At 50.3% G+C, this 18,849-nt stretch overlaps 11 protein-coding genes across 11 annotated transcripts; 6 read left to right on the forward strand and 5 right to left on the reverse strand.

Annotated features, from left to right (window-relative positions):
- Positions 1 to 400: 400 nt before the first annotated feature.
- N7508_007121 (CLPTM1 family protein) lies at positions 401 to 2,403 on the reverse strand (the record flags this gene model as incomplete). The annotated part of the gene is made up of 3 exons (XM_058465185.1): positions 401 to 1,204; positions 1,259 to 2,317; positions 2,365 to 2,403. The coding sequence occupies 3 exons, from the start codon at positions 2,401 to 2,403 to the stop codon at positions 401 to 403; spliced, it is 1,902 nt and encodes a 633-aa protein (XP_058319038.1).
- A 199-nt stretch (positions 2,404 to 2,602) lies between these two features.
- Positions 2,603 to 3,974, forward strand: N7508_007122 (short chain dehydrogenase/reductase family protein; the record flags this gene model as incomplete). Its single annotated transcript, XM_058465186.1, has 5 exons — positions 2,603 to 2,871; positions 2,940 to 3,025; positions 3,081 to 3,245; positions 3,298 to 3,368; positions 3,426 to 3,974. 5 exons carry the CDS (start codon positions 2,603 to 2,605, stop codon positions 3,972 to 3,974), a joined length of 1,140 nt encoding a protein of 379 aa, XP_058319039.1.
- Positions 3,975 to 4,268: 294 nt separating this feature from the next.
- On the reverse strand, positions 4,269 to 6,085 carry N7508_007123 (uncharacterized protein; the record flags this gene model as incomplete). Its single annotated transcript, XM_058465187.1, has 4 exons — positions 4,269 to 5,222; positions 5,273 to 5,752; positions 5,810 to 5,978; positions 6,042 to 6,085. The coding sequence occupies 4 exons, from the start codon at positions 6,083 to 6,085 to the stop codon at positions 4,269 to 4,271; spliced, it is 1,647 nt and encodes a 548-aa protein (XP_058319040.1).
- Positions 6,086 to 6,155: 70 nt separating this feature from the next.
- On the forward strand, positions 6,156 to 6,986 carry N7508_007124 (SNAP receptor SEC22; the record flags this gene model as incomplete). Its single annotated transcript, XM_058465188.1, has 4 exons — positions 6,156 to 6,189; positions 6,247 to 6,281; positions 6,333 to 6,442; positions 6,518 to 6,986. The coding sequence occupies 4 exons, from the start codon at positions 6,156 to 6,158 to the stop codon at positions 6,984 to 6,986; spliced, it is 648 nt and encodes a 215-aa protein (XP_058319041.1).
- A 139-nt stretch (positions 6,987 to 7,125) lies between these two features.
- Positions 7,126 to 8,292, reverse strand: N7508_007125 (Elongator subunit IKI1; the record flags this gene model as incomplete). The annotated part of the gene is made up of 3 exons (XM_058465189.1): positions 7,126 to 7,853; positions 7,907 to 8,051; positions 8,134 to 8,292. 3 exons carry the CDS (start codon positions 8,290 to 8,292, stop codon positions 7,126 to 7,128), a joined length of 1,032 nt encoding a protein of 343 aa, XP_058319042.1.
- A 1,363-nt stretch (positions 8,293 to 9,655) lies between these two features.
- Positions 9,656 to 10,410, forward strand: N7508_007126 (SNUT3/LISCH7 family protein; the record flags this gene model as incomplete). Its single annotated transcript, XM_058465190.1, has 2 exons — positions 9,656 to 9,959; positions 10,022 to 10,410. 2 exons carry the CDS (start codon positions 9,656 to 9,658, stop codon positions 10,408 to 10,410), a joined length of 693 nt encoding a protein of 230 aa, XP_058319043.1.
- Positions 10,411 to 10,814: 404 nt separating this feature from the next.
- N7508_007127 (NAD(P)/FAD-dependent oxidoreductase) lies at positions 10,815 to 12,097 on the forward strand (the record flags this gene model as incomplete). Its single annotated transcript, XM_058465191.1, has 2 exons — positions 10,815 to 10,854; positions 10,920 to 12,097. 2 exons carry the CDS (start codon positions 10,815 to 10,817, stop codon positions 12,095 to 12,097), a joined length of 1,218 nt encoding a protein of 405 aa, XP_058319044.1.
- A 176-nt stretch (positions 12,098 to 12,273) lies between these two features.
- Positions 12,274 to 14,914, forward strand: cwh41 (mannosyl-oligosaccharide glucosidase; the record flags this gene model as incomplete). Its single annotated transcript, XM_058465192.1, has 4 exons — positions 12,274 to 12,517; positions 12,588 to 13,653; positions 13,708 to 14,611; positions 14,666 to 14,914. The coding sequence occupies 4 exons, from the start codon at positions 12,274 to 12,276 to the stop codon at positions 14,912 to 14,914; spliced, it is 2,463 nt and encodes an 820-aa protein (XP_058319045.1).
- A 326-nt stretch (positions 14,915 to 15,240) lies between these two features.
- On the reverse strand, positions 15,241 to 16,039 carry N7508_007129 (MMtag domain-containing protein; the record flags this gene model as incomplete). The annotated part of the gene is made up of 2 exons (XM_058465193.1): positions 15,241 to 15,949; positions 16,002 to 16,039. 2 exons carry the CDS (start codon positions 16,037 to 16,039, stop codon positions 15,241 to 15,243), a joined length of 747 nt encoding a protein of 248 aa, XP_058319046.1.
- Positions 16,040 to 16,123: 84 nt separating this feature from the next.
- Positions 16,124 to 16,309, reverse strand: N7508_007130 (uncharacterized protein; the record flags this gene model as incomplete). The annotated part of the gene is made up of 1 exon (XM_058465194.1): positions 16,124 to 16,309. One exon carries the CDS (start codon positions 16,307 to 16,309, stop codon positions 16,124 to 16,126), a length of 186 nt encoding a protein of 61 aa, XP_058319047.1.
- Positions 16,310 to 16,398: 89 nt separating this feature from the next.
- N7508_007131 (uncharacterized protein) lies at positions 16,399 to 18,778 on the forward strand (the record flags this gene model as incomplete). The annotated part of the gene is made up of 5 exons (XM_058465195.1): positions 16,399 to 16,446; positions 16,504 to 16,511; positions 16,566 to 16,614; positions 16,669 to 17,947; positions 18,003 to 18,778. The coding sequence occupies 5 exons, from the start codon at positions 16,399 to 16,401 to the stop codon at positions 18,776 to 18,778; spliced, it is 2,160 nt and encodes a 719-aa protein (XP_058319048.1).
- Positions 18,779 to 18,849: the final 71 nt, after the last annotated feature.

Raw genomic sequence — 18,849 nt, forward strand, 5'->3', positions numbered from 1 at the left:
TTTGTGCAGAATAGTTAGTAGTTATTTAAACAAAGCAGGAATTGATGCTTTGGCGCAGATCTCCCTGGCAGTTGCATAGAGAAATGAACGTGGGCGCGACGGGGAAACACCCTAAGCCTAATCGGGTAGCCGTCAACAATTGTGTAGATCTCTTCTTCAACACTTTTAAGGCTATATCTACTTGACTTAGAGGCAATAGTGAAATTCATAATCTACAATCATCATTGAAGAGTCCGAAACTAGGAATTTAACTGTAGCACATCGAAATAGCGACAGTGTGATTCAACGGTCGCCAACATCAAACCAGCAATAAAAGGCGAGTTCAAGCTGCACCAAAATCTATGCAAACGGACTAGCTCATCGACTCAGACACCGATAGAATCTGTTTCTAGGAAACCGTTCACTTTCTCTTGCGAGTGTCCGACTTGGGAGTAGCCTTCGAAGAAGACTTAGCAACCTCGGGCTCCTTCTTGTCCTCCAAGGCAGGAGTAGTCTCCTGTTCCTCGTCGCTGTCACCACCCTGGCCAAACTCGTTGACACGCTTGTAGTCAACCTTGTACTTCCAGCCCTGGTAGAGCCAGATGAAGAAGATGACGTCGTCGCGGAGCGTAGCCAGGCGGTGGAGCCAAGGCATCTTGACAGTGAAAGCGAAGAGGTCATCAATAAAGGTGTTGAGGAACTTGTAGGTCAGGGCCTTTCCAGGCATGTGGGCAACAGACTTCAGACGGTAGTTGATGTACAGACTGGGGACCATCATGAGAAAGCCATACGCGTAGACACTACCCACGAGAGTCTCGATGATGTAGGAGTACCAAGACTTGTGAGTGTTGTAAACCAAGCTGTATCCAGCGTAGGCCAGCAGGAGGGGCACGGCCAAAATGTACAGGTAGCGGAAAGCAATCTCATCGTATTCCTGAGTCTTCTGCTCAGTTTCGGACAGCTTGTGCTTGTCCTCGAAGACGACCACATATGGCAGGAAGGAGAGCCAAGAGTTAGCTGGGGGAGGGCGCATGCGAACATCAACAGTCTTGGTAATCTTCCAGAATTCCAGCAGGATACCGAATCCTTGACTGGCCAAAATCATCCAAGAGGTGTTCTCGCTGTTGTCCATAAGGTACAGGAAAATAACAGCCTGCATGAAGACGTTGGCCAAAATAGTCCGAACAGAGGTACCGACAATATCCTTCTTCTTGCGCCAATGGGACTAAGATATCGACGTTAGCAATGAGAGATCACAAGTCGCAACACTTTCACTTACGATGTCGTTCTTGAAGGCCAGGGTCTCAAACAGCATATGCAGGATGGTGACAATACCGGTGGTACCAAGGAGCCAGATGTTAGTGTCCAACAAGATCTCCTTGACCATCTCCCACTCAGTTCCATCACCACCACCAGGGGCAGAGCCACCGTAGGCAGCCTGGCGAGAGCTTTGCTTAGAGCCCTCATCAACACTAGCGAGGATGCTGAACTTCCAGTTGGCCATGTTGTTGACAGTGATGCGCAACGGGAGTGTCTCAACGGTGGAGTTCAACTCGGTCATGTGGCTCTTCAACTGCCAGAAAGTGTTGAAAAAAGCGATGGGGTAGTACCATCCGTTCTTCCCAGTGGCATCGCGAGCACCGGTGCGCTCCAGCTGCAAGTACTGGCGAGCCGCAGGGTGCAACTGGCCCAACTTCTGGGTTCCAGAATCTGGGATCAGAGAAAGGGTGAAGTTGGGGTGGTAGTAAGACATGGTCTGGACATCCGGGACATTGTCATCATCCTGCTGCTGTTCGGCCTCCCCGGCAGTAGCCAGGAGGTTCTTCAGCTTCTTGACCTTCTTCTTGGCGTGGTACTGGTTCAGAGGGCGCAGGAAGTGAACAGCATCGGCGGTGTTGTAGTCCTTGGCAGCTGGATCCAGTTGGTATCCGGTACGAGCCAAGAAAAAGTGAGCCCAGAGAGTTCCATTCTGCTGGACCTGCTTCGGAACCTTGATGGTGGTGTCGATCTCGCGGGTGTCACTGTAGTTTCCGATGGTGAAGTTCTTCTCCTGCAGCACAAGTACGCTATCGGAGGACTTGAAGTTGGGTACGATTATGGAGGGTGTCACGTAGATGCTGAGATCGACGGCGCTGTCGGCCGGCCAGATAGGAGCGATGAGATCGGGGATGGCACTGGACTCGGCGATCTCGCTCGGATGCGGGCGATCAGCGAACGCAGGAATACCACCCGAACTGGCACTGGGTGAAGCACTCTGCTTGTTGCCAAAGAATTGGCTAACAGCAAACTGTCCCAGCAGGAAGATTCCGAGGCCCTGGAGGGCACCCTTGAAGCCCGACTAGAGAGGGGTCAGTACAGAGATAAGAGCAAAACATCGACACATACGTTGGACTCCTCCTGTCTTCGAGGCCTCTGTTCAGGCATAATGTGGCAAAGTACCTGAAAAGCTGAGATGAGAAGAAAAGAGAAAGGCGAAGTGGCCAGAGAAACAATTAGTTCCAGGCCCGAGCCCCAAGAAGCTACGGGAAGCGCCTTGGCATTCTCCGACTGCAACTCCGCATATCGCAGTGCTTCTTTCTTGTCGCGCAATGGATATATATGTATACTGGTGTTGATTGACTATATGGATCCTTCTTTCGATTCCCGTGCGCAATTTCCGGTGCACAATGAGCCTCGAGTATGGGTGATCACTGCAGGGGATTCACCCATCGGTATCTCCGTCGCGCGGCAGGTCCTTGCGCACGGCGACTATGCGTTTCTCGGACTGGCGCATACGGCTTTGGAGCGTGATGAACGTCGTCGCAATGAATTCAACGATTTCCTCGCTGAGGTGGAGGGACATCGCGGCGACGGATGGGGACGGCGCATGAAGACTGTTCCCTTGGATATCCGGTGCGCCTCTATATCCTATCACGGGAGATATTAATTGTACGCAGTAGCTGACAACTCTTGTGTCACAGAATGATGGGTGAATGTCAGGCGGTTATCGCAGATGCAGTCGCGACATTCGGAAGGGTTGATATACTTCTATGCTGTACAAGTCAAGGTACGATGCCCTGGTATTCTCGGTATGGTCCATCAGACCGCTAACGTCTTCAAAGCCCTCATTGGAACAGTCGAGGAGCTTGCGGCTTCAACCCAAACCATGAATCTCGTGCGCGACCAATTCGAAATCAATTATTTCGGCCCTCTTAATATTATCAAAGCAGCCCTTCCTTATATGCGACGAGAGCGTTCGGGGCATGTCATGATCATATCAGGAATCAGTAAGGTCTACAGCTTATCAAGCAATTGGCAATCGGTTCTGACCATATACAGCGGCACATATCGGCACACCTGGACTAGGAATGTATTGCGCTGCAGGGTGGGCCCTTGAAGGATTCTGTGATGTCAGTATCTGTTCACGCTGCCCTAAAATCACCAGTAACATACTAATCAACCCACAGAGTCTGGCGTACGAAATCGCCCCGTTCAACGTCAAACTCACCATCTTCCAATGCAGCATTGAAATTGGCATCCTCACAAATCTAGTCACAAGCGTTCCCCCAATCTTCCCCGCCTATTCCCCCGCCAACAATCAAGCCCCCCTCTTCCGCGGGATTCTCAACCACCTTGTTCCCCAATTGCCCGATGCAGCCGGGTCCTCTGGAAGCCCAGCCTCGCCCAGTGCAACACGGGATGACAGTGCCCGAGTTAGCTCCATTGAAAATGGACCGTTCTCTGCTCCAGAGGTCGTCTCCATGCACCCGCCATTAAGCTCTGCACATCTTGAAGTTCTTGTTTTAGAGACTGTATTTGCTATCACATCTATTGGCGGTCATGAAAACCCGCCTTCGCGACATATTGTTGGACAGGAAGGTGTTGCTAGTGTCAAAGAGAAACTAAAAACTGTCAGTGAGGAGTTGGAGGACTTTATACAGGCTAGTTTTGCTGTTGATGTTGCTGCAGACTCGGATCCTATGGCTCTTATGCCTGGAGTGAATGACGGGTCTTAGTATAGAGCATGCTTACCCTAGAAATCGCTATATTATATAATTCCCAAACTTCCATTTCTACGATCCTTACTTGTCGGTTGGTAGGAGCTTGAAACCGAAATATTTCATTGGCAAGCTGCAAAAGCAAACTTGGAAGCTATGGAGTATGTTCTCTCTGAATAACAAAGAAGAAAAGGGTATGGTCCTCCGAAATCACAGAAACTGGGAATTGCGCTGATTCAACGCCAGGGGTATGAGCAAGGGTATGAGTACTCAAGGGCTGAGCACGGGGGGTCAATTCTGAAAAGATAGCGCCTACTTCTGTCCATTCCGAACGAACCAAGCCTCTCGGACATCAAAGAGACTTCCTATGTCCTGGTTGTTTCGGATGCATCGGATGTCCTTCCAGCCATTGGCAACACGGCCATTGGGCATGCGGCCATCGATCTGTAGCATCTTCACAGCCAGGCCGTTCGGCGACATGATGTTTGGGACAATGATGTCATCAAGGTCATTTTCAGTAGCTTGAGATGAAGTAGGATGCAAATCTTGCGGCTGAGAGCTTGCAGGGTTGTCGGTGTCATGCTGCTCAGTCTCCGGGGACGCCTCAGCCTTTGCTGGCGAAGGATCAGGGTTTTCCATGAGTTGTTTAGCTCTCTCATCTTTTATCTCGATAATGGTGGGTTTCTCTGCAAATGCAGAAGGTTCAGGAACAGATGTGACAGGATCCACTGCCACGGCGCTTGAATCAGGAGGAAGAGTGGGTGTCGATTCGCTTCCCTCGGTTTTAGATACCTCTGGCACAGGCTTCGGTGCGGGTGCCACCTTGGGAGCCCTGGAAGGTCGTCCTCGCTTGCGTTTCGCTGAGGGCTCAGATTCAGACTGAGGAGTTGGGGCTGGGCGCTTAATAGCGTTCGACTCCTTCTTTCCGTCGGGGCTGACAATGATAACGCTGAAGTCTGTAGTCATTTCGGAATCCTTCTCATTAGAAGGTGCTGCGACAGTCTGCCTCTCTGTCTCAGTGTTGACTTGCACCTCTTCGTGTTTCGGGGTTGAAGGAGCTTCGTGCAAGGGACCTTCTGTGATAACTTTCATAAATGTATCGTTGGAAGCTGCAGGAACTGTGGGCGTGTGATTATCGTGTTGTGTCGTGTCCTCGGCCTTTTCAGGAGTAGCGCATTTCTGGGCTTTATCAGACGCGTCTCGGAGAAATACCCGTTCACCAGGTGGGATTGCGAAGGTCATCTTTGCGCCATCGAATTTAAGAATCTGTAGCGGTCAGGAAGTGGTCTGGCTTGGCCTGAATGATAGATACATACCCTGGCCTCTTTGTGGATAAATATTCTGTCCGCGCCCTTGCCGTAGACATATTCGAAATTCCAGATATCACCCAGCCGGAAAGCACCCTCGTCAATGAGGGTTTTAATTTTCACTTGTGCCATCTCTCCAGCAGCTGCATTCATAACAGCCTTTTGCTTCTGCCCCCAAAACCGCTCGTATTCCCGCTCTTTGAAGTTGTCAAAGTCACCAGCCTCACGTTTCTGTCTGGCATCTTCAGCCTGGTGCAGCCATTCAGGGTCGTAGCGGCCATTTTGTAGATCAAGTTGGAACTGACGAATACCATCACGCCAGTTATTTGAGTAGCGAATGAAGCTGTTGGGGATTGGAGGTATTCTGGCGCTTGGGTCGTCCGAGGTGGTCTCCGCATCGGGGTGAACACTTGCGGGGAGTAAAGCCAGGATCTCCCGCTTCTCGCTTTCTTCAAGGCAGTTCCATGCTTGAGGTTGCGCAAGCAGTTTCTAAACCAATCTTTTTTAGCTTGGAAGCTCAACAAGTAAAAGTTGTGCCGGTCATACCACTAGGTCGAAATCAATGAGGAGAGACTTATCACTAGTAAAGAGCTGCTCCTCACTCCATTTACCTCTCGCCGCGGCTCTCCGAGGATTCCGGGCTCGTGAGCCTTCAGTGGGGATTGACATAGCAGAACCCAGTCGTCCTGCTACGTTAGCAGAACTGGCAGCACCACTAGGACATTATTATACAAAATCAATAGGCTGCAGTGAGAGAAAACGCGGAGTTGGAGCTTACCCGGACCTGGTACTGCCCCTCGCGACCGCCTTTATCGGCGCCATTCTGGCTTCACTTCCACGGGGTAACACAACAAGGTGCTGTGCTTCCCACCGACAGAGTAAAGTCGCAAAGATGGTCAGATCAACGCAAATTGCAAGATTAGATGGTGAGTCTCTTTCTGAGTGATTTGAAGAAGTTAAGCGCTGATGGTGAGGGAAAACAGGCCTTATGTTGGCTGCCTCAGTCGACGATGAGCAGGTAAGTAGATAAGAGATGACCGAGATGATCACCAGCTTACATTGATCGCAGGCTGAATCGGAGCTCGCTGAGATCAAGGGCCAGGCTAAAATGATCTTCCGCCGCTTGAATCGCAATTCAGCGCCTCAAGCCAGCATTGAATCCGGCCAATACAATCTCCAGTAAGCTGCTGCAACCAACGTCCTGGATGGGGCGTAAATGGGACCATAATAGGAAATGTTCTAATTGCTTTACAGCTACACTATTCAAGACGACCTTTGTTTCCTCTGCATTTGCGACAAATCATACCCCCGCAAGCTCGCCTTCACTTATCTTGCTGATCTGGCCACCGAATTCACCACTACCTACAACTCCTCGCAATACCTCTCCCCTACCCTCCGCCCGTACGCCTTTGTCGAATTCGACACCTTCATCCAGCGCACGAAGAAACTATACCAAGATGGCCGCGCATCTCAGAACCTGGACAAATTGAACGATGAGCTCCGTGATGTCACAAAGGTCATGACGAAGAACATCGAGGACCTTCTGTACCGCGGTGATAGCTTGGAGCGCATGGGCGAGTTGTCGGGAAGATTGCGCGAGGACAGCAAGAAGTATCGAAAGGCGGCTGTGCGTATCAACTGGGAATTGTTGTTGAAGCAGTACGGACCGTTTGCTGGTGTCGGGCTTGTCATTTTCATCCTTCTCTTCTGGCGATTCTTCTGAGTTCCTTGCTTTCGAGGGCCGTTGCCCAAGCTCTCCTTGTATGAATGTATGCATAGTTAATACCTCGGTGGTTGCGGGATACAATCCACCAATTCTAGAATGCAAAGAATTATGTCAAAACATGTATTGAATTGGATGTCTAGATCTCATCCTCTTCTTCATCAAAGTCATCTTCTTCGCCCATGTCGTAAAGAATCCGACCACCTTCACCAGGGCCATTTCCTTGCTGGGCATCAAAGTATGGCAACACCACACCCTCTCTATCGCGTCTTTGCCGGTCAGTAAGGCCAAGCTCAAAAGTCGATGTAGGCTCCTCGTCTTCAGGACCGATGTGTCGCGCCATAGGAGGATTGTACAGTACATTGTCATCGAGCAGGGTCACCACTTCTTTCAAGTGCTGTGGCGAATAGCGCGAGGCGGGCGGGAGAAGATACCACTCCAAAACACCACGACCACTCTTCCTCCTGTGCTCCAACTCAATGACAATTCCCTCTACGGAACCGGTTCCAGCCAATTTGTCCAATCGGCCCAGTAGAACGCCTTCCTGTTCTTCGTCCAGCCCAAAAACTGGCGGCGCTAGACTGCGGTCCCGAGCAGCCTTTTGTGCTAGGATGTGCGAGAATGAATGCAAAGTGATAATGCTTGTGGCAAGATATGTCAATACGGAAATTGGCGATGGCGAATAAGGACTTTGCTGTTGGGGTTCGGGGACATCTTGATGATATGTCACCACGAGCGATGCGTCCACCTTTGCTGCTGGGGAAGCGGGTGCAATAAATGACCCAAGGAAAGAAGGCAAATAGAAGCTAGGGTCTGATTTTTTTGAGCTCAATAGTGGGTTGATTGAATCGATCAGAATAAGACGTCCTAAGAAGCCAATCAATTAAAGCACATGCTCCGCTTGAGTGAATGATACTTACTGCGCGTTGGGTTTTCAGATGCAACAGCACTGACTTCCTTACTAATATCGGCGGGGCTCTTGCGACGAGTTGACACAAAACAATCAACACCTTCTGGTTGTTTTAGGGTTTCAAAGGCGATGAGTGTGACATGGACTTTGGACAGCTATTGAACTGGTCAGCTTGGCTGCCTCCTCGTACTTGGGTGACTCAAGGTTGAGCCCTCCAATATTTTCCGGTGAGCTTACCTTGGCACGTCTTATGTATTCTTTATACAGGGGCGTGGCCGGTTGCTCCAAGGAGTCCTGGACAAGTGTGAGGGGCGACGCAGTGTCCCGCGAGCTCAAGAGTTTCGAGATCAAGAGCAGATTATGCGTACGTCTATGAGAAAGGTTGACAGGAGCCATCTTTACTCAAGTTTTGCTATGGTAATCTGCCAATAGGTTGCAGGAGCGCAGGGTGATGAACGCACAGGAAGTGGGGTGGCGCTGCAAAAATTTCGCGGTGGAATTTAAAGTTGAGGCTCGACGGGCCGGCCCGCGAACTGCGTCGCTCTCTGTTGGGCTCTTTCAGCATGGCCTTAAATGTAGGGCGGAATAGGGTTTGATTGCTTAGATTCTAGGCTCTAATTATATATTCTACCTTAACTTGCCCAAGTATGATCCTTCAATTATAGCTAGTCTTTTGTAACGACTCTTGAATACTGGCTTGGGATTGTTTCCAGTCAACGATTCTTAGTTGCCCGTTCTTGTGCCTTTATGGTTTTCCAAATATTCATAGGGGCTTCAAGTACTTATCAAGCTGGAGTATCGGTTTGGTTATTACGCATGTGGACCACTTCGCCAAATCCACTCTCCTAGATGGCATTACTTACATCTTGATGTTTATTTTGGGGGGATCTATCTCTTTCTTATTACTAGGGCTTTTGTAATTGAATGGAAATCTTTTGTGTTTTAGCAATAGTTGCTATCATCATTTACCTGGATATTGAAAAAGATCTCGCTGGTCTGTACATTTGAATTCTTCTTCGGGTTCGAGTTTCAGCCAGGATGAATTGAGTGGCAATACTCCTCTTAATAATAATATCTCTATAAGGAAGCTATAAATCATTGTATTATGTGGGAGTCAACAACTCTGGTATACACTCAGGTGTCTCATAGGTAGAACTTCCGTGTGAATGAGAGTTTAGTCTAATACTTTTTTGCTCCGCATTGCCAAATTGACTCCTTAATATCTGTGATATCCTTTAGTCAGTAAATAGAAGATAACAAAAATATTGGCTTTTTTCATTAGTATGAAGGCACAAATTTCTTGCATAGCTTGAAACTATATAATCGAATGTGTTAAGAGTTTCTGCACAAGATCCCTTATTGTGAAACCATAACTTGAGGGTTTAGACGTAGTAAATGATTTCTCTGCATATGAATGGGTACCATGCATTCTAACTGTACTTTAAATTAGTTATCAATAAAAAGATTGCTGATGTAAACATAGATCTATCAGTTCTGGTATGTCACAAGCTGCGTGAGTGGTCTTTATCCGCCACCGGAATAAACTTCTCTTTGGACCCGAGACTTGGGCAGACTCACCATTGCGACAACTTGATACCCTCTACACCAATACCCATACGCCCATTGCCTTTTTTGCTTTTGGGCTTGGTTCTTGCAACCAGCTCTATTCAACCGCGAAGCAGGGCCAATCACTACCTGTTCCAGTCAACCACACCCACCGTACGGGGCAACGCCCAGACCTGACCGGGTCCTTTCCACAATGGCAGAACCACCTGCAAAGCGCGCTCGTCGAGTCGACAGCACCGCCATGTGGGATTCGAATGATAATCAGCCACGTGCTTCAGAATCGGAATCGGCTCGCGACCGCAGAGCTTCACCACCACGAGACGATCGACGCGACGGCCGATATCGCTCACGTTCACGAGAACACAATGACAGAAGGCGAGAACGGAGCTGGTCTCGGGATCGCCGCGATAGAGACCGAAGGGACGGAGGCAGAGATGGCCGCGGGGCCCAGGATCGGAAGAAGAGTATCAGCCGGGAGCACGACTATGATAGACGAGGTAGGCGAAATTCCTGATTACGTGGTTTAGCACCATCTTGCTGACTGACTTTGAATGATTAGGAAATGCACCAAAGAGCGTCAAATTCCGCGAACGCTCGCGCTCGCGGTCCCCCGCTCGGAATGGCACACGAGCTCGCTCACCCCCTCGAGGCCCTAAGGGCGATCGCAGAGACCCTCGATCGCGAGAGGATCCTCGGATAGCAAATGGCGCATCAGAAGGACCTCGCCACGATGATGAGATGGACATGGACATCAACGAAGATGCAGATGAGGACGAGATTGAGGCGCAAATGCGCAAGGCCATGGGTTTCACTCGATTCCGCACTACGAAGAACACCAAGATTCCCGGAAACGACATTTACGGTGTGCGGAAGGAGAAGAAGATCGAGTACAGACAGTACATGAACCGCCAGGGCGGTTTCAACCGGCCGCTCAGTCCCTCGCGATGAGTTTTTGGCTGTTCTACGGATGTGCTCCATTTTTTCTTCCTTTTCTCTGTATTCAAAATCCTCTGACATTCCTCTATTTCTCTGGCACGATTTGCATTTGCGGAGCATGGTTTCTTGACATCTTACCCTACTGGCACAAGCCTTGTTGGAACTACCCTTTTGATACTCAAAATATTAGTAAAATAACAACCTCATCCCACAATTTATTCAATTTGATGTGTAGGAAAACCGGTCATGGTTGACTTGATAGCTGGCACGAAATATGACTGGATATGCAACAGGTTGAGTGACGTAGGCCGTTTCATACCCGCATACTGCTGCACCGAACGAACTTGTATTCTCCAACTACCCACAAAGTGGCTGCTTTTTGATCAATAGCCCCAAAAATAGCGCCGAAGTTCAGAATGTCGGCCACAGGAGATCGCCGTGAGATTGTCATTGTTGGTAAGAAGACACTCTTTGCGACTGTACCCCGCGCTTATTCCAATCGCTGACCGGAATACTCACAGGCGGTGGTATCATTGGATGTTGCTCTGCATACTATCTCACAAGACACCCTTCCTTCGACCCTGCCCGCCATAAAGTCACCCTGATTGAGGCCTCTGAAATAGCTGGCGGAGCATCAGGAAAAGCGGGTGGTATGCTAGCGCAATGGGCATATCCGAGCAACATCGTGCCCCTCAGCTACAGACTCCATGCCGAGCTTGCAAAAGAGCATGATGGTATGAATCGATGGGGTTACAGAGAAGTCAACTGTGGTCAACTGGTCGTGAAAGGTCGCGCTCTCACCGAGAAGAAGTCCGAAGATCGGAGCTCAGAGTCCCTTCAGAAACGCAGCACAGCCGCTATGTCCAAGTTCAAGTCCTCCAAAATTCCCCAGGATCTCGACTGGATTGAGCCAGACCTTATGCGGGCTTATGAGAGCATGAGCGGGCCTGGTGAAACGGCCCAAGTGCATCCCTACCAGTTTACTACTTCCATTGCAAAGCTAGCTGAAGAGAAGAGTGTCAACATTGTTCTTGGACAGGTCACAGATATCAATCGCTCAAAGAGCTCAGTTGAATCAGTGACATATACGGATAAGAAGTCTGGGGAAACACAGACTATCGCAGCTACCGATGTGCTTGTTGCTGCTGGACCTTGGACCAACACCATCCTTCCAGAAGTCCCGATCTCAGCCATGCGGGCACACAGCGTGGTGATCGAGCCAAAGGAGCCAGTCAGTAACTACTGTCTGTTTACAAACATCGAGATCCCCGCCAACTTCAACCCGGAGAAGAAGTCACGTCCTACTGTAGCTGCGCCAGAGATCTACGCGCGCCCTGATAGGACGGTGTATGCATGTGGTGACGGAGACAGGACAGTTCCATTACCGAAACTTTCATCAGAAGTCGAGATTGACCAGGAACGCTGCCAGGAAATCATCGACCAGGTGGGCAGTATTTCTGACGATTTACGCGACGGCGAGGTTCGCACGCGCCAGGCTTGCTATCTCCCCAACTGTGATTCTGGCGGTGGCCCGTTAGTCGGTCTGACTGGTGTCAAGGGTCTATACCTGGCTGCTGGTCATACCTGCTGGGGTATTCAAAATGCTCCGGGGACAGGCAAGCTTATGAGCGAGTTTGTGTTTGATGGAAAGGCAAAGAGTGCGAAGATTGCATCGTTGGATCCACGCGATCATTTCTGAGATAGATTATTGGTACTGTCAGTAGCAATAAAACACAACAGTATGTTAAATATGTCAGGTTGACTCGAGATGCCTGCCGAAGTGGAGCTCGGGCCACGTAATTGCGGAGAGGACAACAGCTCCGCGACCTGAGATAACAACTATCCAATTTTCAATTGAGCGACGCGTTTTGCACAATGCGTCACCTCGGGGTCTCATTTCTATTAACTTCGCTTCTGTCTGCGACTGGGATCATTGCAAGCGAAGATCCTAGTGATGTGTCCGTTTTGATTAGAGAGTCTGGACGCGCCAGCAACCAGTCCCTGCTATGGGGACCCTACAAGTCGAATCTCTACTTCGGAGTGCGTCCTCGCATCCCGAAGAGTTTGTCTGCAGGCTTGATCTGGGGCAAGGTCGATGAATACATTGGTGCCCAGCAGAGTATGTTGCCGAACCCTGATCCCTGTTGCTTGCTTGCATTGCGTGAAAGTGCGAAGCTGACACCTTGAAGATTTTAGGCACACCTGCGAACAAAATGAAGGCATGGATGGGTATGGCTGGGACGAGTACGATATCCGCAAGGGTGGACGGGAGACTATTCACGACGCCGGGAACAACTTGGACCTCACCATCGACTTCATCAAGGTCCCTGGCGGCGAGAACGGAGGAAGCTGGGGATTTCGCGTCAAGGGCGAGCCTCGTGAGGGTGCTAGCCCAGATCTACCCGTTTCGATGATCTTTTATACTACACTTGAGGGATTGGGCCATGTGGGCGTTGAGACCGACACCACCGAGGACTCTGCTGGCATTGAAGGCAACGTCAAGCTCAGTGGATACTCCTCGGAGCTTGGTGACTTCTCTATTGATGTTACTACCGGACCCGACACCAACAGATACCCTCGTTTTGACCACCCTAGCTCCACAGACAGGCCACTCACCAACAGCCTGGTGGGCAGTGTGTCATTCCCCGAGGAACAGCTTTGGCAAGCAAAGGGTATTTACTTCACTCAATTGAAGAAGCAGGTTGATGAAGCTCTTCAGGATTATGGCCAGGAGAACATCCCGCCTCCTGCCCAGCTCTTTACGATCAAGCACAAGCCTGGTCAAGGCAATGCCCACTTTGTCCAAAAGGTTTTCACTGGCGCATTCGAGTTCGATGTCCTGTTCTCTTCGGGCTCTGCTCCCGAGCCATTGACTTCGGAAACCCTGACCAAGGAGATTAAGGATGCCTCGGCTTCGTTCTCTGAGACATTCGACAAGGTTCTCCCACCGCAGGCGCCGTTCGACTCGCTGAAGTACTCCAAGTTCTCCAAGGCCATGCTATCCAACCTCATTGGTGGTATTGGCTTCTTCCACGGAGATGATGTTGTGGACCGGTCAGCCAACCCTGCGTACGAGGAAGAGAACGAAGGTTTCTGGGAAGAGACTGCCGAGGCCAGAGCTGCAGTGGAGCCCGTCTTGGAAGGACCTAAGGACCTTTTTACTTGTGTACCCTCGCGGCCATTCTTCCCTCGAGGATTCCTCTGGGATGAAGGCTTCCACTTGATGCCCGTGATTGAATATGACACTGATCTTGCGTACGTCTACACCGGTTCGATCAAGAATTTTGGCCCATACTGACTATGTTTTAGACTCGAGATTATCAAGAGCTGGTTCAACCTTATGGACGAGGATGGATGGATTGCGCGCGAGCAAATCCTCGGCGCAGAGGCACGCAGCAAGGTTCCTGCCGAGTTCACCGTCCAGTATCCTCATTACGCCAACCCGCCCACCCTGTTCATGGCCCTGGAGGCCTTTATGGACAAGGTCAACAGCAACAAGAGCAATGATGTCTTGGATAGCCAGGATGTGACCGCCAGCCTGCGTTCTGCTACTGTCCGCCATCCCGAGTTGTCCGAGGCATACCTTCGTTCATTCTACCCACTCCTGAAGAAGCACTACTTCTGGTACAGAAACACCCAGCGCGGCGATATCAAGTCTTACGACCGGGAAGCCTTCTCCACCAAGGAGGGTTACCGCTGGCGCGGACGTTCAGTGCAGCACATCCTCACTTCCGGTATTGATGACTACCCCAGACCTCAACCGCCTCACCCCGGCGAACTGCACGTTGATCTAATCAGCTGGATGGGTATGATGACCCGCACTATTCGTCGCATTGCTGAGCGCCTCGGCGAGCAAGATGATGCCGAAGAATTCGCCTACTACGAGACCGCTATCACTCGCAACATTGATGACTTGCATTGGGATGAGCAGGAGCAAACATTCTGTGATGCTACCATCGACTCGTTCGAAGACAGTATTCATGTTTGCCACAAGGGCTATATCTCCATCTTCCCCTTCTTGACTGGCATGCTTGGCCCTGACAGCCCTCACCTCAAGGCTGTCTTGGACTTGATCAGTAACCCCGATGAATTGTGGAGTGACTATGGTATTCGTAGCTTGAGCAAGAAGGACAAGTTCTACGACACCGATGAGAACTATTGGAGAAGCCCTGTTTGGATTAACATCAACTACTTGGTATTGAAGAATCTTCATGTAAGTGAATTCTATCTCGATCATATCCCGTCTAAATCTGACATTCTTTTGCAGGATACTGCATTGGTTGCCGGCGACCACCAGGAACAAGCTCGGGAGATGTACTCCCAGCTGCGCAAGAACTTGGTCGAGAATGTCTTCCGTGAGTGGAAGAAGACTGGCTTCGCTTGGGAGCAGTACAACCCTGATTCAGGTAACGGCCAGCGCACACAGCACTTTACCGGCTGGACCAGTATGGTGGTGAACATGATGTCTATGCCGGATTTGGCTAAGACTGAAGAGACTGCCCATGACGAGTTGTGAGCTATATTAGGGATGGATGTGAAATACCGTACCCTTAGATATCTTGATAGCTAGCACCAATTTTACTGCCAGCGATCTTCTCACCTTCTTCTTACCCATGTAAAATGTGCGCATGGAAGATGCGAAAGCACACAGACTTCGACCGGAGGGAAATGATAGTAACATGACATAAATTGGTTATCTCTGTGCAAGATTGAATCCTTGTCACATGGATTAAATATGTAGTGATCGTCGCGAGAGCCGTATGAACCGCCATGTGAATCAAGTCCTCCAACGCCAGGCTAATGTAGTCAATCTGTACCCCTTGTCGTAGCTCATTGAGTAGCTCAATGACGGCGATCACGATCGTCACGATCCCTTCTGCGTTCGGGGTGACGTCGGCGCTCAGCTGGAGAGTAGCTGCGCTCCTCACGTCGCCGTCTTTGATGTTCTTCATCTCTGCGAGCAGGTCGACTTCTAGAGCGCGACGCTGACCGGCGTCTGTGGTGGTCTCTGCCCCGAGATCGTGAGCGGGATCTGTGTCGATGGCTGCGATGATGGCGTTCTCTGTCATCGCGGTGTCTATCGTCGCGGTGTCGTCGGTGTCTGCGATCCTTGTCACGACTATGTTCTTCGCTGCGATCGTGTCTCTTTTCTCGTCGTGGACTCCGGCTGCGATCACGTCTGTGTCTGCGACTCGAACTATGTTCCTTCTCCCTCGACCCGGCATCCGGCATGTCTTCGTCCCTCGGTTGTGTATCATTGCTCCCATTTCCTCCAAGTGGAATCATGTTTGCGTTTTCAGAGGCTTTCGGGGGGATAGGAAGACCCAGGGCGACAGCCATAGCTTCCTCCTCGGCGTCCTTCACACGTTGGAGCTCCTCTCGCTCCTTTCTGAGTCGCTCCTCTTCGTCTTCGCCGTCGCCTTTTGCATACCAGGACAGGTCGCGGTTCTGCTGCCATCTACCGACCGGGGCCATTACTGAATGGCCCAGGTAGTTCTCGCGATGGGCGGAGTCCTTGACATCGGACCATTTGAACTCATTGCGGCCGCCGCTGCGATGTAAGTTAGCGAGATACGCAATCTCAAAGCTCTATATAAGCTTACCGGCTGCCTTCTTTTCGCACACCAGCAACAAGATCCATCATGAATGACTTGAGAAAGGAAAGTAAAGGTACAAGCTGAAGCCGGAGAGGGCACGTGCCGAGGGCGGTGAGAAGTGGATTTCATCATTGCCCGATCCACATCTCCCCGCTGTCATCGAATGTTTCCAGCAGCACAATGTCCTGTCTACACTTGACCACTTTCACTTCCTCTTTCCCACCCTTGGAGATGACAGTACCACCACTTTTGCTGAAGCTTCCCGACTCACACTGCTCATACTCGAGGAAGCACTCTTCCCTTCGTTCCGCCATTGCGGACAAGCGCCCTTAGCCTGGCGCAATGGCTTCCCCCTCACATTGAGGATTTAGGCCCTGCGACCTTCCAACAACGCCTTGAACAGATGCGGCCTAATCTCAAAGCGTTAAATGTCGAAACCCAGGAGCAGCGAGTACGTTCCTTTGTCTGCAAAGACCTCACGTGAGAGCTATGAACTGACGTGCGCTAGTTTCCTAGGTTGGTGCTTTTGTCCTAGATTGCCAGAATGGATTGCGGCTAACTAGCGTGAAGGCGGGGCGACAATTCTGGTCCGGATATAGCTACCTGGAGATGTAACTTGGTCAGTACCTACCAAGGCGCCTTTCGACTTGATCGTCCCATTAACTTTGAACAGGCTGCACTCTCACAACGTCGAAACTTGCTATTTGTAGCTCATGGCTGCGATATATACGCATGGATCCCGAAAGGATCCCGGCAGCTACTTGGGGTCCAACCAGAAATGATCATACACCCAGTGATGAAGCAGCCTGGCGCTGCTGGCTACATCGATCCGTCGGCACCGCATACAATAAACCATATCATTGTGGATGATCTGGGAGTAGATGAAGTTTTGCTACTGGCGACGGACTCTGGAAACGTCACTGGCTACAACGTTGAGGCTATCTTTTCAGAAATCAATCAGTGCGCAGAATTTGGACAGAAACGACCGTTCGATGGGATTGGAGTCAAACCTTTCTTTGCGGAATATGTCCTGAAGAGTGCCTGGGGCTTGGCAACTCACAAGTTTGCCCGTATGATTGCTGTAAGTTCAAATACCGGCAATATCACGGTCTTTGCGTTTGCCATGGTGGACCTTAGGTCAGAGAATGAAGACAGCGACACAGATTCCCCCCACAAGATGGAATCGGGAGAGCCTTCAGGAGAAGAGCAAACTTGGGTCAAAATCAACAAACCGGATCTCCTCGACCAGATCAAACAACAAATGCCCAATCACCGCAAACGCAACCTGCGGATGAGCTACAAAGGTCATTTCGAAAACATCCCGTGTGTGTCGTTTGCCAACTTCGATCTTGACCCGAATGGCTTGTGGATGGTTAGCACTGACATCTTCAACCGCGTTGTTGTCTGGCGAGTCTGGGACAGCTTAAACCCCATCCAGATGACCTATCTTGGAAACCCGCACAACAACCCTCCGCAGAGAGGATGGTTTGTCTTGCCCATAGACCCACGCAGAGTTCAACGTCACAAGCTCAAAATTGAAGCATGTGGATGTCAACCAATACCAAAATTGACACGGAACCGGATGATACTCAATGTCACGACCGCAATGGACCAGGTCAGCGAAATCTCGACGGCCCTTGCCCTTCGGATTTCTAGGTCTTCAATGACTCACAGACCCCTGCCCGATGATATCTTTTCATCCGGTTGCTGTGTTGGGCCCGACTCTCAGTCCCATTATTCAAGCCCACAGCAAGATCTCCCACAAGATTTTGGAGACACCGAAACAAAATTGCACAACACTACGCCGCGTACCCAACTTCGTGCAACACCTGCCATTGTCGACTTGATTGAAGACGACAACAAGAATTCTGACGTCCGTCCATTCGAACTCATTGTACCACCAATTCTTGAGGAAAATGAATTACCGATCCTGGAACGCATTGCTGTTCATCGTACGTAAAGCACAGCCCTAAGTGTGCCATTCAAGAAAGCTAACCATTATCTTAGCATCTAAACCTCGATTCTTCCCACTTCTACATTTCTCCGAGCGTGATATTTGTTTGGCTCCATACCCACTTGATACTGAATTTCAAATGCTCTGCAAAGCACCTCTTTGGCAGCGCTCCTACATGAATGAGGAGATCAATGCTGCCTGTGATCGCTTCAACATGGTCAAGTATGTCCCTGAACTTGGGATTGTTGTCGCAGCATCCCAAAAAGGCCGTGTTGCGATCATTACCATCACTTGGCAGGAGGAAATCGGCACCTCCTTTCGTCTGGACTGGATTGTTCCTTTCTTCGCACAGGAGATGGCCGATGAACGACCTATGGTTCCTCTTCTTGGCATTGCGGTGAGCCCTATGCCAGGATTCGAGATCCCACCGGATGTACCCTGTATCCCTCGGGATGTCGACCCTAAGGAATGGCTCGAGTTCAACTACCGCATACTGAACCCCGACAAAGATGATCAGTCAGATGATGATCCGTCCACCAGACCTTCCAATAATCCTGACCAAGATGCTTCCGTCACTGAGTCTCTACCTGCTGGCCAGGATGACCCCATGAAAGACCAAGGATCTGAAACTAGCCACCGTGGTAGTAAGGCATCCGATAGTCCCAGAAACCTCTCACTTCCTGAAATTCATGCCCACGCCTCGGATGTCTATCAGCCCCACGAGACATGGCATGGATCACATCCATCTCGACATTACAGGCTCCTTCTGATGTACTGTGATCATACAGTCATGAGCTACGAGTTCTGGCATAATTGGAGGAAATATTAGCAGCATTGAAGAGAATGCTGATTGCACTGTAAAGGCAACATTGTTTTCCGAACCCTCAGATCCACTTGTTG

Source organism: Penicillium antarcticum (genome assembly GCF_028974205.1).
Source record: "Penicillium antarcticum strain IBT 31339 chromosome Unknown utg000006l_segment0_segment0, whole genome shotgun sequence".
Lineage (NCBI taxonomy): Eukaryota > Fungi > Ascomycota > Eurotiomycetes > Eurotiales > Aspergillaceae > Penicillium > Penicillium antarcticum.